The sequence below is a fragment of the Rhinolophus hipposideros genome (assembly GCF_964194185.1).
Source record: "Rhinolophus hipposideros genome assembly, chromosome: 8".
In the NCBI taxonomy this organism is placed as follows: Eukaryota; Metazoa; Chordata; class Mammalia; order Chiroptera; family Rhinolophidae; genus Rhinolophus; species Rhinolophus hipposideros.
The window spans coordinates 77,999,331-78,016,513 of record NC_138054.1 but is presented as its reverse complement, the minus strand read 5'-3'; the positions used below and the strand labels follow the sequence as shown (position 1 = coordinate 78,016,513).

At 45.5% G+C, this 17,183-nt stretch overlaps 1 protein-coding gene across 4 annotated transcripts in view; it reads right to left on the bottom strand.

Moving 5' to 3' along the window:
- PAFAH2 (platelet activating factor acetylhydrolase 2) overlaps positions 1-17,183 on the bottom strand; it is a 59,287-nt gene that overhangs the window by 14,300 nt on the left and 27,804 nt on the right. Inside the window, exons 1-9 of one of the 4 annotated variants that reach the window (XM_081057258.1) lie at positions 16,552-16,600; positions 16,001-16,412; positions 10,418-10,558; positions 9,351-9,504; positions 8,498-8,594; positions 5,313-5,381; positions 4,785-4,926; positions 3,684-3,797; positions 538-629 (exon numbers count right to left, since the gene is read on the bottom strand). In XM_081057258.1, coding sequence (XP_080913384.1) covers positions 538-629; positions 3,684-3,797; positions 4,785-4,926; positions 5,313-5,381; positions 8,498-8,594; positions 9,351-9,504; positions 10,418-10,507 — 758 coding nt within the window. In that variant the 5' untranslated portion in view covers positions 10,508-10,558; positions 16,001-16,412; positions 16,552-16,600. Of the gene's footprint in view, positions 1-537; positions 630-3,683; positions 3,798-4,784; positions 4,927-5,312; positions 5,382-8,497; positions 8,595-9,350; positions 9,505-10,417; positions 10,559-16,000; positions 16,413-16,551; positions 16,670-17,183 lie in introns of those variants that run through there. The other 3 variants (XM_081057257.1, XM_081057256.1, XM_081057259.1) reach the window with 3 other exon arrangements.

Sequence of the window (17,183 nt, the reverse complement as noted above, 5' to 3'; positions counted from 1 at the left end):
TTTCCCATTGTACTTAGAATAAAATCTAACTACCTCACTCTGCCCCAAAGGCCCTGTGATCTGGCTCCGTTTATCTCTCTGACCACATCTTTAATCTCTTCCGCCTCACTCACTATGCTCTTCCCCCACTGACATCACAAGCTGCTTTCCACCTCAGGGCCTTTGCATTAGCTATTCCCTCTGCCTAGAATGACCTTCCCTTAGATCTTTAGATGGCTGGCTTCCTTACTTTTCCAGTCTTGGCTTATGCCACTGTCTCAAAGAAGCCTCCAGATACTCTGGCATATCAACCTATTCTATTCTCTTCATCGCATGTGAGTGCTGGGGATTGGGTTATCCGTTAGCTTGTTTACCAATCTGTTTCCTCTCACAATAACATAATTCCATGAAATCAGAGACCTTCCTTGTTTGTTTCCTGTTCACCACTGAATCCCCAGCCTCCCAAACTGCGCCAAGAACATAATACTTGTACAACAAATACTTGGTGAATGAGTGAACGCTGTGTGGAGCTAACAGCAGTATCGCTGGGAAACTCACCGAAATTGGGTCTCCTTGGCCAATGCCAGAATAGCTGTGGCCCCTCCAAATGAATGGCCCATCACGGCCACGCAGCTCATATCGATGCTGCCCTGAGGAAAGTAGAGAACGTGATCAAGTCAGAAACAGTCTTGCTTCTCCAGGAACAAGGGGAAGAAACAGTGAGACAAAGACACAGACGCACAATTCAGTGGGTGAGGCTCCCCTCACTCACTATTATGAACTTCTGGCCCACTGGAGAACAGTCTGTCAGGCCACCCCTGCACTGAACAGTCTTCTGTAGGCAGGAATTCTGAAAACCATGTTTTTCATCTTTATTTTTGTGATCTTACCACCTACAATACCTGGATATTCAAGTATTGATGGATGCATGGATAGATGTGACTCCTCACTGACCCATCAGTCTACGAGCACATAGAGAGTCAAGAACTCTCTCCATCCTCTAGATACCCATCTTAAACCCAGTCCAACGGGATGACACCTGCTCCAACTCAAGGGCAGAAAGGGGGAGTTCCTGCGGCCCGTCCACTCTGCTCTGAAGGAAGGCCTGCTTGTACAGAAACCAACTTAGGTCCTACTTCCTCCCGACTTCTGTCCCGACTATGACCCAGCAGAGAGTGAGTGTGCTCGCTCTGTTTCTGGTTGTCCCTAGAAGCAGGGTCATGGTTAAATAAAAAGCCACTGCAGCTGCCTGCTATGGGGCTCGGGCAATCTCTCTAGGCTTTGCTGCCCAGCCTCCACCCTGGACAATTGCTCTCCCCAATTTCCATCCCAGTGCTTGGTATCTAAATTCCCCTCTTCCCTCATCAGGGTCTCCAATCAGCAAAGCAGCGGGTGACCTCTTTGGGTATTTTTTCTGCTAATATATTCATATAACCTAAAGCCAGGAATACACAGAGAAGTCTCCCACTTACCCACATTCCACACAGCTGCCCACTCTCTGCCCCCAAACAGGTAAGTTTTTTATGTGTCTTTGCAGAACTTACTTATACATACACAGGTAATAATGAGTATACACTTGCCTCCCTTTTTACACAAGTCATATTGTATCTTATCTTTCTGTATACTATTAGTACATAAAGAGTTTCCTTATCTTTTTTTACAGCTATATTTGATTTCGCGATAGTACAGAGGTTAGTGATCACCAAATCTGTTTCCCTCTTCCTGGACACAGCTAGACGCTATTTCCCAGCAGTTAGGTGTGGCCCTGTGACTGAGTTCTAGCCAACAGAATGTGAGGCCACTTCCAGGCCTGCTCCACACAAACTCTTTCCTACAAACTTCCAAGCCCTTTCCCATTCCTGGCTTAACGTACACAGTGAAGTTGGGTTTCACAGGTAGAAGAGGGCCGAGCTGTAAGACGAAAGGAGCCTGGATCCCTGAGTCAGCCCTTGTGCAGGAGCACCCGTTTTGGACTTTATGTAGGAGAGAAATAAATTTCTATTGTGTTAAGCCAATGAGATTTGGGACTTACGTGTTATAGCAATTAGCATCACCCAAATGAATACATCCATTGTTCCATAATCTATTAAACTAATTTCCTTAGTGGTGAACATTCAGGATACTATCTATCAATCTGTTGCTAGTACAAACAACACTGGAATGAATAACCTTGTATGTACATCATGTTGCATGTGTGCAGATATGTGTAGAACAAATGCCTGGAACGGCAAATTGCTGGGTCAAGGAATAGGAGAATTTGTACTGTTAATAGCTATTGCCAAACCGCCCTGCATGGGGTAATCTGTACTCTCACTGGCAATGTAGGAAAGTATCTACTTCCCCACAGCTTTGCCACCAGAATGAGTAATCAATTTTCAGATCTTACTCAATCTCATAGGTGAACATATACTTAGCTTTCTAAATTCTGAATTTCTCCAAAAGGCCGCCCGTTAACTAATCAATCAGGCTCACAGGCCTGCACTGCAGTGCCTGGGTGCCCTGCTTAGCTGGTTGATAGACACACACCAGATAGTTGGTAAAGCACTCTAGATTTCAGGTTCTGCCTTATCCACTGGCCATCCAGGCAGCTGCTTCTCCCTGGAAGGCCAGAGCCTTCAAGAGATACTTTTTTGAAGAGGCTTCGGGATCCAAGAGCTCCAATTTAAAATTTAACTCTACTACTTACTTAGCTGTGTGACCTTGAGTAGACACTTAGCCTCTTTGATCTTTGGTTTCTATGTAAAGAAACAATAATGCGCACTGCGTAGGTTTGTGTAGGGAGCTCTTATACATAAAGCAATAATTGTTATTTTATATATATTTTCTAAGTGAAGAAAAAGGCCAAAAAACAGCTTGTATTAAATAACATTATTGTTTTTAAAATATATATACATATATATTAAGCATTTTAAAAGAACTGAAAGATAAACATCAAAATGTCAACAAAATTCTCTTTTTTCTTCATGCTTTTGCGTGATTTCTTAGTTCTCTAAATAGAGCCTGAGTTCCTTTTGAAATGAGGGAGGAAAAGACTGGGTGAGGAAAGAAAATGTACCTAATAGGCACCAAACTGCCAGAGAAGTTTCTATCCTCCTGGGGGTTCTTGGGATTCCCTCAAAGGAAGGAATTAGGACGCAGGAACACAGGTGTTTTTGCTGCATGAGAGCCCTTCCTTCGGGGAAGGGACCATCTCTCCCCCATCCATGTGGCCCTGTGGGGTTATCAAGTCCTGGTGCTCAGGTTCCCCTGACCCAGAAGCAGGTGTGGAACCCAGGCAGGCCAGTCAGATTAGCCTATCCCTCTGGCACAGTAATTGGCCCAGAAGGAGCATGTGACCCAACAGGGCCACAACTGTCCCAGATTAGTGGAAGCTAACATAGTCTCTGAGTTGAAATGTAGGTTTGGGCTGCCAGCAACTACCTTTCTTGCCTAATGGACAGATTCTGGTAAGGATGAAGTCCACGTACACAGAATGGAGCTAAGCCAGAAGAAGGAAGAGGAGTGCCAGAGCTTTGATGGAATGTTCGAGACACTGGATCTAACTACACTGGCTTCAAGCCAGTCTGTCTTTGGTCTTCCTAGTTATTTGAGCCAATAAATTCTCTTTCAGTGTAAGCTAGTGAGTTAGGTAGGGTCTCATTATGTGTAACCAAGAGAATCCTAAGGAATCCATGAGCTCCAGGCCATCCCAGTTGCTGTCATACCTTCAAGGTCATCAGATCCAACCCTCCAGGTAAGATGTTGAGGACGGTCTTCCCAGCAGTGACCTGTTGCAGGATCCTCAACACCTGCGTACACTCGTTTACCCGCTGATGTACCTGCAATAGAGACAGTCCCAGTGGGAGCTGGGCCACTGCACAAGCCTCCAGTGAGAACCTCACTCCCCTACAGAGCCAAGGAAGAATGCAGGGACGGTTTGCTCACCCACATCTCAGCAAGCACTGCGGGCCCCTTGTGCTGAGAAGGGCTCAGCTCCCTGTCAGCAACTCACCTAAGCACCACCTAACGGTACAACAGAGTCAGCCCCGCTGGTCACTCTGCTTACCTACCCATGGGGTTGCAAGACCAAGTAAGACAAAGTATATGAAAGTGTTTTGAAAACAAAAGGAAGTAAGGGTGATTTTAATATTATCAATCTAGCCGTGCATTCTACTTGCCCATTTATAGCTCACACCTATTGTTTTTGTATGCCTAGCACTTACCCACCCCACTTTTCCTGTTAACCCTGCCTTTGAGGATTACCCTCCACCCTAAAAAAAAAAATCTAACAATGCATTTCTGGTGGAAACTTCCCATTTTGGTACTTCTCCCCAGCCTAGGAGTCTCTCTCCAGGATTTTTCACACTGCAGCTTGGGGCAGGGGTGGGGGCCCAGGGGAGCAACCCCAAAACAGTCCTATTCTCTCAGATGGCAGGTCAAACATGCAAGCTCAGAGCTGTCAAGAGCTGTGGTTCTAACCTCATAAAGTAAGCCTGTTTGCAGACGAGACCAATCTGCAGAGGGAACAGAGATGAGAATGAAAAATCCCGAAGGCATCTGAATCTGGTTCCAGTGGTCTTGCCCTTCCTGCAGTCTACTTACATAACTTACGTAATCAACTCTCCTTTTTGCCTAACAAGCTTAAGTTGGGTTTCTGTCACTTGTAATTGTAAGATTCTTGATTAATTCTCTATTTCTCCCCAGTAATGTGGCAAGATCAAACTCACTGTGATTGAGATTTCAAGAGAGGTTAAAGTCTCCTTAGTAAGTATAGTACAGGGAGGACAGGCTTATTAACTATCTCTCCCCAACTGACACAAGCTTACCTGGCAATTCCGAACATGGAATTCCTTCTCCCCTTCCTCAATTCGACGGTAGGGGATCCATTCCTCTTCCAGCAACTCATCAGTGGGCTGGTTATCCTCTGGAGCCTGCTTGCAGAAACAGGTGGTCGCAGCTGACCCATCCCTGAAATACACATGCCACCAGAGAGAACCCAGAAGACACTCTTGGGCTTATTTCTCCCCTTTACCAAATCCTCCTTTTCAGCCAAGACACTCTGGATCTCCTTTGGCTAATAGGGAAAAAGACCTGGGGGCATGCACAGGAGAGTAGGAAAAAACGTGGATTTTAGAGACTGACCTGGATTTAAACTCCAACTCAGCTATGTCACTTTCAGCAAGTTATTTAACATCTTTTAACCTTGGTTGCCTCACCATTACAATGGGTGTCATACCTGCCTTGCAAGGTCGTTGTGAGGATTAGAAATAATATATCAATAAGGGACTAGCATATATCCAAACCCAATGCAGACACCCAATCCACGATAGTTCACTATGACTGTCAGCCCTCACCTGTGCTCTGGTACAGCAACCATAAAGCCACGGGAGGCCAGTTCCATGCAGAAGGCTGAGTACAGTGTCCTGGAGATTCAGGAAGGAACAGAGAAAAGTGATCAGATGAGTGGCCCGCTCTTAGCACTCATTCCAAGCACACACTCTACTATTGGCCATCTCAAAAGATTGAATGGCGGAAGTTTCATTTGCAGCAGCCCTTCTCAAGGCTCTTTCTCCACCCAGAATGCCCCTGCTCTCAACCAAGTCTCCTCCTCCAGGAAACACGCGCAAACCGATCCTTGACGTTTTCCAACCCCATGCAAACACTGCCTCACGTCCTCCACACACCTCCCTCAGTACAGTTTGGCTACTATTCCAGCAACTGCATTTTGTCTCTATATTGTATGTCTCCTGAATTAGTTGGTAAACACCTTGAGAAAAGGGACTTTGGCCATAATATGCAAATATGCATCTGTGATTTAGCATGTAGATTTTTTGTTATCTGTGCTCCAACTTTCCAGGAAAAAAAGGAATATGACAAACACTGCTAACTGCCTACTGCAAATACCCTTTTCCCTTCCTCCTTAATCACAAGAGTCTGACTTTCAGCTGAAGAAACTGAATGCCATCAAAATATGACATTTCCAAGCCTCCCCTGCAGCCAGATTTGTCTGTGTGATTAAGTTCTAGCCCAGCAATAGAAATATAATGCTACCCTCATAAAAGAAACAGGTGTAATTAATTTTAATAATATATTTGACCCAATGTAGCCAAAACATGATTATTTCAACATATAGTCCAAATTTTTTAATTTAGGTAATATTTTATTTTTTTAATCTCTCTCTCTCTATATGAAGTTTTTGAAATCCAGTGTGTATTTTATACTTACACCACATCTCAGTTTGGACCAGCCATATTTCAAATGTTCAACAGCCACATGTGGCTAGAAGCTACCATAATGGACAGAGCAGCTCTAGTCAACTGAATGCAAGCAGCTGGGTTATATGGAACCTTCAGGAAATTGCCTTAAAAAGGAGAGTGCTCCCTTCCTGGAATGTGGACGTAATGGCTAGAGCTAAAGCAGCCACGCTGGGTCATGAGATATGATCTTAGAAACGGAAGCCACCCGTGACAGGGCAAGACTGATTACAAAAGAAGTCTGCTTCTCCGATAACTTTGGGGAAACCAGAGCTGTCTACCTCTAGCTTTCTTTTGTCTGAGAAAGAAATACACTTTATGTTGCTTAGGACACTATTATTTGGCATTTTTCTGTTAAACACAACTTCCCCAAATCCTAATTGATTCAGAAAGGTCAGTTTCTTAAGTTTCTTTTCACCTTCTCCCAATTCTCCCAGGGAGGCAATGATTTAGACTTAAGAGCCAGAGAGATTTCTCATCCCTTCCCAGTTCAAACTTGCCTTTCTAGCCTCATCTCCACATCTCTTTTCCATTTCCTGCAGTGGGTTATAGTTTTCTGAGTCCACACTTGGGCTCCTCTAGTGAATGCGAATTCTTTGTTTTGTTTTTCTCTGTATGTCCCATCTTCCTCTCATGCCAAGAGGCTGGCACAGAGCAGATGCTCAACAGATATTTTCTTAATGAATCTGAACCTAGCAAAATATAACCCTTGTATTCATTCAATATATATTTACTGGCAAACAGATACTTTGCAGGTACTGTCTTACGCACTGGGAGAGACAGAAGACAGACATGGCCTCTGCCTTAATGGAGCTTACAATCTAGTAGGAAAGACAGACATTAAAGAATAACCACACAAATAGTTAATTCATTACAATTATGTTACAGATTGTCTTATGAAAGCACATTACTAGAAAACTTAACCTATAATGTAAGGGTCAGCCTGGGTGTCCCTAAGAAAGTGACATCCAAATTGAGACCTTGAAAGTCATTTGGAATTAGCTAGGCAAAAGAGGGAGAGGGAGAAGACAAAAAGAGAGAAGCAGAGGGCAAATATCCCAGGCAAGGGGACAGCCATAAAGCAGAACACAGATGAAAACCCTGAGGCAGAAAATAACACAGAAGCTTACGGAATTGAAAGAAGGTCAGTTTGTCTGGAGAGCTGGAGTGGGGCAAGTAGCAAGAAACGAGGCTGGAAACTGTGTCTTGGATTTGCTTCCAGGTAAGACCATGAAAAGAGCTGAATTAAGTTCAAAGGGCTATTAAAACGATTTAAGTAGGGAAATGACATTCATTTATTCATTCATTCACTCGTTCAACAAATATTTATTGAGCACCTCCTATCTGCCAGGCACTCTTCCCGATGCTAGAACGACAAGATCATATTTGGTTTTAAAATAGATCTCCCTGGCTACAGAGTATAAAATGGTTTGGGGGTGGGAGGAGGCAAAAATCAATGCCTTTGATTTGTGAAACACTGGACAAAACTAGACTTACACATTGATGGATGAACACACAGAACATTTACAACTTCAAATAGGAACATACATGTTACAGTTATTAAGGTGTAGAAATCAGAATTCATGGGAAGAATTCCGACTGGATACTGATTGATAAAGCTTAGGCCAGTCTCCTGAAGTCTGGTAAAAGAGATCTTACAGTTCCATCCTGTGTTCCTCCACGTAAAAACGAAGACAACTGCATGTGTGTAGTACACCTACTAGGTGCCAGTCTAACTGAATCCTCACAAACCACCCTGTGGGAGAAGCATCCCCATTTGACAGATGATGAAATCTAGGCTCAGAGGGTTCTACAACCGTCCCAAGCTCACACAGAGCACAGGTGGTATGGCTGAGATTTACAGGTGCGGCTTCAAGCTCCACGAGGTTAGGGCGTGAGTCTCTCATTCACTACGACGTCAGCGCCATAGGCAGAGTTAGCTTTCAATATATAGTGAGTCAATGACTGACTCTAAAGCTCAAGCTCCTTCTAATACTTCTGGACTGTTATATAAGAAGAAAGCTAAAGGTGTTTATATATATGTATATGCTGGAACATGAGAAGCTAAGGATATGAAGCCTGCTGAAAATGAAAGGCTCCACCAGGTGAAAGGAGCTTGGGAAAGGCCTTTGAGAGAAGGTGGACTCAATGCTATGGAATGGAGCAGATGGTAGATAAGACAGCTGGCAGGTGGAAATGTCGATTTCTCTGCCCTGTGAGAACATAACTCAGCAGCTGTCACCAGGCCAGGAATATGACAAGGTCTAAGGGAGAAAAGCTCTTACCTGAAGGCTCCCAGGCCATGGGAGAAGATGATCAAGGGATATCCAGAGTCCTTTGTCTTAAAGGGACCATTCCAGCTAACAGGCAGGCGACAAGACCCTAGCAGAGACATGGGCTATAGAATCTCTGGCTGCCCCAAAGGTGCAATCCCAAGGACAGCCTGGGCATACACGTGGGTGGGAACACGTGTCCCTCCTATCTTGAGGACCACCACGTGCCTCTGAGCAGCCCAGGGAATCAATCACCTTTTCTTCCCTAGAAAGCATGAACACACTAGAAAATGAGAAGTACTGAACAGCTAGGGGGTAAATTTCTGAGATGCCAAGGCAGTGGGTAGAGTTCCTAAGGTGGGCCTTTGGGGGAAGCGGGTGATTCAATGTGACCCAGGAGAGGAGAGAGCTGGAGGGGACCTGCAGGAGACAGGACGCTCCATGGCAGTTGAGACTGTTCCTTTGATCTACACAACAGCTAGCACAGAGCGGGAATTATACATGCTGAGTAAATGCGTAATAGCCACCATTATGGAACACATGCTATGCCCCAAGCACTGCACTAGAGCCTTCGCATACATCCCAGACTAGAAACCTGCCAAGATAGGTATTCAGGCAGGTTCGGTAACTTGCCCAAGCTAGTAAATGATAAAGTCTGGATTCGAATCCAGGACAGTCTAACTCTTTAACGAGAGCTCTTATTATTATAGAATTCTCTCACACCTTTCCACACCATGCTGGCTAATGAATGCCCCACTACAAAAGAACTGGACAACGCAAGCCATAAGACACTGTGTCTACCTGGGGATCTCCTAGAAACATAACCAAGAAGCTGGAAGGCATCAGGGGTGAGGCCAGCTCTTACCCACAGCCAGGTTGAACAGCAAACCCCCCCAGCGCTTATTAAACTGCAGGTAATTGGCCAGGCCAGTGCAGTACTCATAGCGGGGAATCCACAGCGGCTGCTCCACGGCCTCTTCTGCCTCCTGGCAGGGGTAGAAGAGTCGAAAGAAGCTCCCCTGTAGGAAAGAGAAAAGAGCAGCTGCTCAGAGCAAGAAGCCCAAGCACTGCTCAATTTCCCAACACACACATTCACCAGGTGTTCAGGGCACCAGCAAAGCACCAAAACAGGAAAACTATAGCTTCAATTCATATACCTTTGACATTCAGAAAATCCAGAAAAAAGCAATTTTATTTTTACCCTACACGTAAGACTTATGTTATTTCAAATATCCAACTATATTTTAAATTGTCTGGGAGGCACCAAAATACTTTCAGTCGTGGGACATTGAAAGATTTAAATCGGGCACTGTGCTCAGGCCTGGAGGTGCCCCAGGAGAGATCAGCCCTCATGCCGAATGGGATAGCATCAGTGGGTTGGGAGCAGGTGAGAGGTTACCAGGAAGTGTGTGCTTCTCACAAGGGAGAGGGGAGTCTAAAGGCCAGCTGAAAAGGGCCTAAGAACTGATAGAGGAAAAATCTGGAACCAAAGCAGGAGGGGAAAATAAACAAAGGCAGGAGAGGAGGAAAAGGAGACTATCTTCCTACCCAGGATGGGGGAGTCGAAGGCCAGGGGCACATGATCCACTGCTCTTCCTCTCATATACTCAGATTAGTATGAGATCTAACACCTTTCCAGGATCAGGCATCTGCTCTCAAGACAGGTGAGAGATCTGAGAGCTGCCTCTGAAGCCAGAGGCCCCCTTTCCTGCTGGCTGGAAAAAGAACCCATCACTTCCATTGAGAGGTTTCTCATTGGAAGGGCAAAGGAAAAGGTCAGGGAAGACAGACCTCATGACTCTACACCCGCATCCAGACTAGCTCTGACTCAGTTTCCCCCACCTGGAATTGCACCATCAGACTGGCTATTGAGAAGTCACGGTGCCGGCAAAAGCAGTGGAGTTGTGCAGGGGTGGAGCTGGAGACACTTACCTGGAGGCCAGGGCCCTCCATCACATCCCCGCAGCCCACGAGGTGGGGTCCTGTGAGAGGTGGAAAGCCCACGGACTGGTTGACCCCCATTTCATCACCAGTTGAATCGAACGACGACTTGAGCAGTGCTGACCTTGATGGCTGGAGGGTGGAACACAGAACAGCCTCTTGCTGGTTCTCTCTTAGCTTCCTGTTGCTTACACGTGTCCCCTGTCACCCGTCCACCCCTCCTTAATCACCCTATCTTTCCTGCCAGTGACTCCTTCAATCTTCCACTTCATCTGCTAGACTACACTGCCGTTGCCAAGGTTTAGGGGCTGTTTTTTTGTCTTTTGGGGGTGGGGGAGCAGTGAGGAGATGGTTGTGAAGAGCAGAGCTTCCATTCTCCTCAAAACCCACTAATAAGTGTTTATTCAGCACCTACTGTCCCCAGCACAGCAGTAACTGCTGTAGAGAATGGAACACAGACCTTGTCCTCATGAGGCAAAGAATAATGACTACTCAGACCTATTATTTATTCCATGTCAGCACTGAACTAAGATCTCTACACACATTACATCATTTCATTCTCTCAACATCCATCCGAGGAAGGTTCTCGTAGGACCCTGTTTTAGAGATGAGGACATTAGGGCAGACAGAGGTTGAATAACTTTCCCAAACCACACTGCTTATAGGCGGCAAAACGCAGGTCCGTCTACCATCCAGACCTGAGCTCTTAACCCTTCCTGATCCTGCTCATGGAGAGACTCGGTTATACAGCTGACCCTTGAACACCACGGGCTTGAACTGCACAGGTCCTTACACGTGGGTTTTGTTTCAATAAATATACAGTCGGCCCTCTATACTTCTGGGTTTCTCGTCCTCAGATTCAAACAACAGTGGATCAAAACAAGCGTTTTCTGTCCATGCGTGGGAATCTGCAGATGCGGAGGGCCGACTCCGTGCACTGTTCTTTACCACTTTATATCAGGGACTTGAGCATAAGTGGACCTTGGTGGCCGTGGGGGGTCCTGGAACCAATCCCCTGAAGATACCAAGGCACAAGTATAGTTAAGTTTTGGGGAAATCAAAAAAGTTATGCACGGATTTCTGACTGGGTCAGAGGTTAGCAGCCCTAAACCCTGCAGTGTTCAAGAGTCAACTGTATATGTATTTACAAATCACTGACCTAAACTATTGACTATAAAGGTGGCACTAATGCTGGGCCTTGAAATGTGAGGAAGACGTAGAGATGGGGAAAAGGAGAAAAGCATTTCTAGACAGAACATAAGAGCAAAACAGGGCAGAGATAGGGAAGAGTATGACGGAGGCAGTAGATCAAACAGGAGCCTTCCACGTGGCAGGTACGCAAGCTTCTGACTAGAAAACATTCCCGTAACCTGGCTGCTTCCCACACTGGGGCGGATGCCATTGCTCTCTGGCCCTCCTCAATCTCATCACTGTCAGCACCATCTCCATCATTCCACTTACTCTGTGTCAGGAACTACACTAAGTGCTTTCCATGTATTATTTAATTGAATCCTTTCAACAATCCTCTGAGATATGTGTCGTTATCTCATCTGTAAGATGAGGAAAATGATGCTTGATAAAGTCAGGTAATTTACCCAAGAACATACAGCAGAGCCAGAATTTGATCCTGGGTAAAGTGGCTGCAGCTGTGGAGAATGGGGTGAAACTTGTTGATACCCAATATCTCGATATCCATTCTATCTTGTCCTCCTACAAGTAGCTTGTGATTTGGGTGTGGCTCAGTCCTGTCTAATCTCTAGAGTTGGGCCTAAAGTGACCCGAGCCAATCTGCCCTTGGTTTCCCCTGGTCAGTATTTCGATGAAGAGTGGGTACGTGACATAAGTTGGTCTAATCAGAGTAAAGCCTAGGACTTTGGTTTGATGGTTAAGGGTGAAAAAGTTCTTCTTGTTTTGAACTAGAGTGATGGGCAGATGTGGAGCCTTGATGTTGCAGCCGCTTTGCTACCTTGAGGATGAAGCTACCTGTGGAGGACAGCAGAGCTGAGAGAATCAAGAGAAAGGGGGTCCTATTGGTGAAGACATTAAGAATCCCTGGATTACACTACACCTGAAACCTGACCAACTCCTAGACTTTCTAGTTACATGAGTCAATAATAAATCCCCTTTTTTGTTTAAACCAACTAAGTTTAGATTTCTGTTGCTTGAACCAAAAGCACCTAAACAGATACCGAGTCCTGAGCCCACACTTTTCATCATTACGTTATTCTGCTTTAAGACACTAGGATGGATCAGAGTTCAAGTCAAAGCATGTCTGGGCAAGAAGAGACCTTAGAGATCATTTCTGTCAATCCTCCCCACAGTCATCTCCACCCTCCCTGCCAGCCCAGTACATACATGGGCTCTACTAACGAAGACATCAAGGTCCTAAGTGGTTAAATGCAGCTCAGGGTCACAAGCAGAACTATTAGTATTACACATAGATCTCCTGATTGCCAACTTTTGGATCCAGTGGAAAACACCAAACAACCAATAATTCTAACATCATTCTGTTTAACAATGGAATAAATGATTTTCTTTCTACTAGCACAGATGTCTTCATTCTGTTTCTCTGAAGCCAATTCTAAAATACAGCCAATTCTTTTTAAGACTCTAAGCCCCTGATGCAGTCTGTGGTCTGGTTAGCCAGAGTGAAGTTGCGTGTGTGCTTAGTCTCAGACCTTGCCCTTCATTTCCCCTTATCATTAACTGCACACACACAGACCTGCAGTCGTAGCACAAGATACATGACACTCACATGACAGTGAAGCAGCTGAAAGTTCTAACTGCCATAAAAGAGGATCAGATAAAATACTGCAAGTGTTTTGAGAAAAAAAGAGAGCTCCTTCAGTCTGGGAGTACAGGGCAGGAGCAGATGGAAAAGTTGACTTCCAAGTAGAAGCGCATGAGCAAAGCCATATGAGTAAGAAAGCACACGTGAGAAACAATGAGTAGTCAGTAATGGATGCCAGGTGAGAAAAGGAAGGTGTGACTAGATTTGGAGGGTAGCCGTCCCTCAAGCGCTAGGCTAAGGAGTTGGAATCTGCTCTGTGGATATGACAGAGATGAAGTCTGAAAAACCCCAGCTCCTTTGCTGCCTAGCTTTCTTAGCTTGGGCAAGTTATCGGATCTCTCTAAGCCTGATTCCTCATCTGTACAATGGGAATACTATCCATCTTCATACAGTTGCTATGGAGATAAAATGAAATAATGCATTTAAAGCACCTAGTGTAGTAACTGGCTCTGAGGAAGTATCCATGGAATATTTGCTGATTGAGTGAAAAGAAAAACAGTAAGATTTGGCAACTGAGTGGATTTGGGTAGTCAAGGGAGGGGGAAGAACCAAAGACGAGTCAGGTTTCAGAAGTGGGTGACCCGACTGACAGCAGCTTCTTAGAGGAAGAAATTTTGGTCTTACCCCACATAGAGAACAGTGTTTGGGATAGGAATCAGGATGAATGGACTTAAAAACAGCTAAACAGAAGGAACTTTCTAGTCTGGAAAGTTCCTGGGAAGGTCATCAACTAAATTACATTTGGAAATAAATGAAAACTAAAGAAGCTAATTGGCAAGAGTGAAGTTGACATGAAAATGAATCTGCATTTCCTGGCTTCCCATTGACTGAAGCCCAAGTAGAACGGGGAGAAATCCAATCTGACTTGGCAAATTTTGCCTAAGAAACATTGACGCAGAACATCCAGAATCATTTCTAATATATGTTATGGAATTTTCCAAGGAAATGAACCCTGGTATCTCTACCTTCTTTTGCTCACCTGATCTAAACAATTCATAACGGTGCCTGAATAGAAGACTCTCCGCCCTTCCAAACCTGCCCCATGAAACCTCTGGTCCTCTCTGAAGCTTTTCCAAGTCCTTCCAACCTTCCCTCCTCTCAACTCCAAGCACTGTCTGCCATCCGCCCTCTAGTAACCAATCACAGGCTGCCTTACGAAAGCTCTTAGGTAAGGTTAAGAGGCATTTGAGTAGCTCTAGCAGTTTTCAATCAGTGACTTGCCTACAAGTGGTCCAAGCATAATTTAAGTCAGAGGTTCCTGAACTTATCATTGCAATCACTTGGGATGCTTTTCAAAAAAATATAGATTTTAAGGCCCCCATTCCCAGAGGTCAGGTAATTTTTAAAAGCTTCCCAGGTGTTTTTGATCAGCAAGGTTTCAGAACCTCTGGTCCAGCTGGTATACAGGAGTTTTCTTTTATTCAGACGTGTGCGTGCAACATTTACTGAGTGTTCCAGTCCACCATTTTCAGATTAATGAAATGATAATCACTATGATTTCATCTGGCTTAATCCCCATGGCCGCCCGAAGTATATTCCTGCCAATCACTAGGCATAATGTAGTGCCCTGCATATAGCAGAGGTCTTAATTATCAATTTATCCAATAAATGCTATTTATTTTTTTACAGAGGTATGCATATCTCTTCGGATATACTACAGAGGTAAAGACTTCTTTAAGTGTTTTATATTTCTTTGCCGACCAAACCATCTTATCCTCATGCTTTCCCCAGAGTGGAGACCCAATAAATGTTCCCTTATTTGGCTCTGATTTAAACTTTCTCAATTCTTTAATCTATCTTTTTGATCCAAAGATAAGACTATCTGGTATAGTGGGGAAAGAAAGGCTTTGGTGAAGTCTGAATCCATCTTTGCCACTTACTGTGTGATCTTGAGCAAGTTCCTTACATTCCAAGCCTCTGATAATTTATCCACATGATAGAAATAGTAACGATCACTCATGAAGTTGTTGATGAGGATGAAATGAAATAACGTATGTAAAGCACCTGACATATAGAAGGCACCATAACCATCGATGGTAGCTCTACCTACCACTGTTATTTTAACTAATTACATGAGCTCTTTAAACCTAAGTTCCTTATATGTAAAATGGGGACATAAGTGAAATTTAAATAAGAAAACTGATATTGCCTAGAGCCTGGGATATTTTAAGTGCTCGTAAAATGTTAGGAATTCATTGACAATGCTATGTCTCTTCTGATAGCCAGCCAAAGTCTCTTTCATTTTTCCTGGATTAAACTGTTTAGAAAAACGGATTCTTTCCTCCCGGCCCGTTCCAACCTGAGACACCTTCACGGAAACTACAGTTCACTGGGCAGGCCCAGCAGAGCCCCGGGGAAACGGACGGGGCTTGCGCTGCAGCTGTCCCGCTCCTGCCGGGGCCTTGCCAGGGAGCAGAACCCGCTCTTCCGTCAGCTGTGTGGACTTTTCACCACCAGCTATTTCAGGACCGAGTCCAAGACAAGCACTTCTCTGGAGCTGCCTTCCAGGCTAAGCTCTCGGGAGACGTAAAGCTCATTAGTCTGACCTTTGGTCTCTGGGGGAAGGGAGGAAATATCATCCTGCTCTTAGAGAATGGAGACACCACGCACTCGGGGGACAGGCTTAAGCAACAAGGGGGCAGAGCTCGAAACGGAGCCAAGAGAAGAGTGTTCCAGGGCGTTAATAATGATAATAACCATAATCGCTCTCATCTGTGGAAGCTTTACAGGTTACACAGCACTTCCACACATATTCGCTTACTGGCCCCACAACACAGCCTCACCCTAAGATAGGGCAATTCTCATCGCCGTCGTGTAGAGGAAGAAAGTGAGGCCCAGAGAGGTTGTGTGACTTGCCCAAGGTCACACAGCGAGCGAGCTGCAGAGCTGGACGAGAACCCGGGGCTGCTGAACTTCAAGTACTGGGCTCTTCCGTGAATTGGGCAAGAGCAATGGCAACCCTTCGTCCATTAGCACGAACAGCAACAGCGAAGGTAAGCGTGAAGCACACAGGCGAGGCGCATCAAGTCCAGGTTTCCGAGAAGTGAGGCTGTGGGCTCAGGGCGGGGTGGTGGGGGCTGGGTCCTAAGACGAGAGCGCCAGGAGGGAAGGTTTGAGGGGGTACCAGGGGCGCCAGGAGTGAAAGTTGGAGAAGACAGTGGAAGAATTAAGGGTGTAGGTGGCTACTGGAGGCGTCTGAATAGGAAACAAAAAAAAGACGAAAGATTAATGTGAAGTTCCTGGGAAGAGAAGAGGAGCCCCAAACTGGGTCGGAATATGAAAAAGGCTGCATACACCTCAGCTCAGAATAGGAATTTTCTCCTACCAAACTTACCCTGTCAAGTTGACCCCTCAGAAGCAGCCCGGACGGTCACCTCGACGGAAACGAGCAACCGCCCAGGAGCCCATGGCCCTTTGGAAGTTGTAGTTTCTAGAACTCAACGTCATCGCTTAAAAGCATTTCCCGCCTCTCTGCCCAGAACTATAACTCCCGTGGTGCATCGCGCGGATTGCTCAGTACGACCCTAGGCATACAATTCCCAGAGTTCTACGCGGCCCTTTGTCGTTGGGTGAAACCGCCCAAGGCGCGGAATGCGGTGCGATCCCTCCCCCTAGTGGTGAAGGAACGTCCTCCACGATTCCAAGGCTGTAGCGGAGGTGTCTGCTAATAGTCCGGTTAATAACCCTCCGCCTCACCGTTCCTTAAATAATTCCCAGACTGCCTAGAAATAGCCGTGGCTTCACTTTATCCTCAGGGAGATGGGGAGGAGATCGGAACTTATTTTGTACACCCCCCAACTTTGCTTCCTATGAGAATGTGACACGGATCATTCAACTTAAGGGCACATTTCCTACCAACCTTTACCTGTTGACACTTGTGATTTTCCTTTGTCCTCCAGAAACTCACTGGCCAAAAAAAACGAGGAGAGACCTGAGAGATGGCTGGTCCTCCCTGTCCGCCCGCCC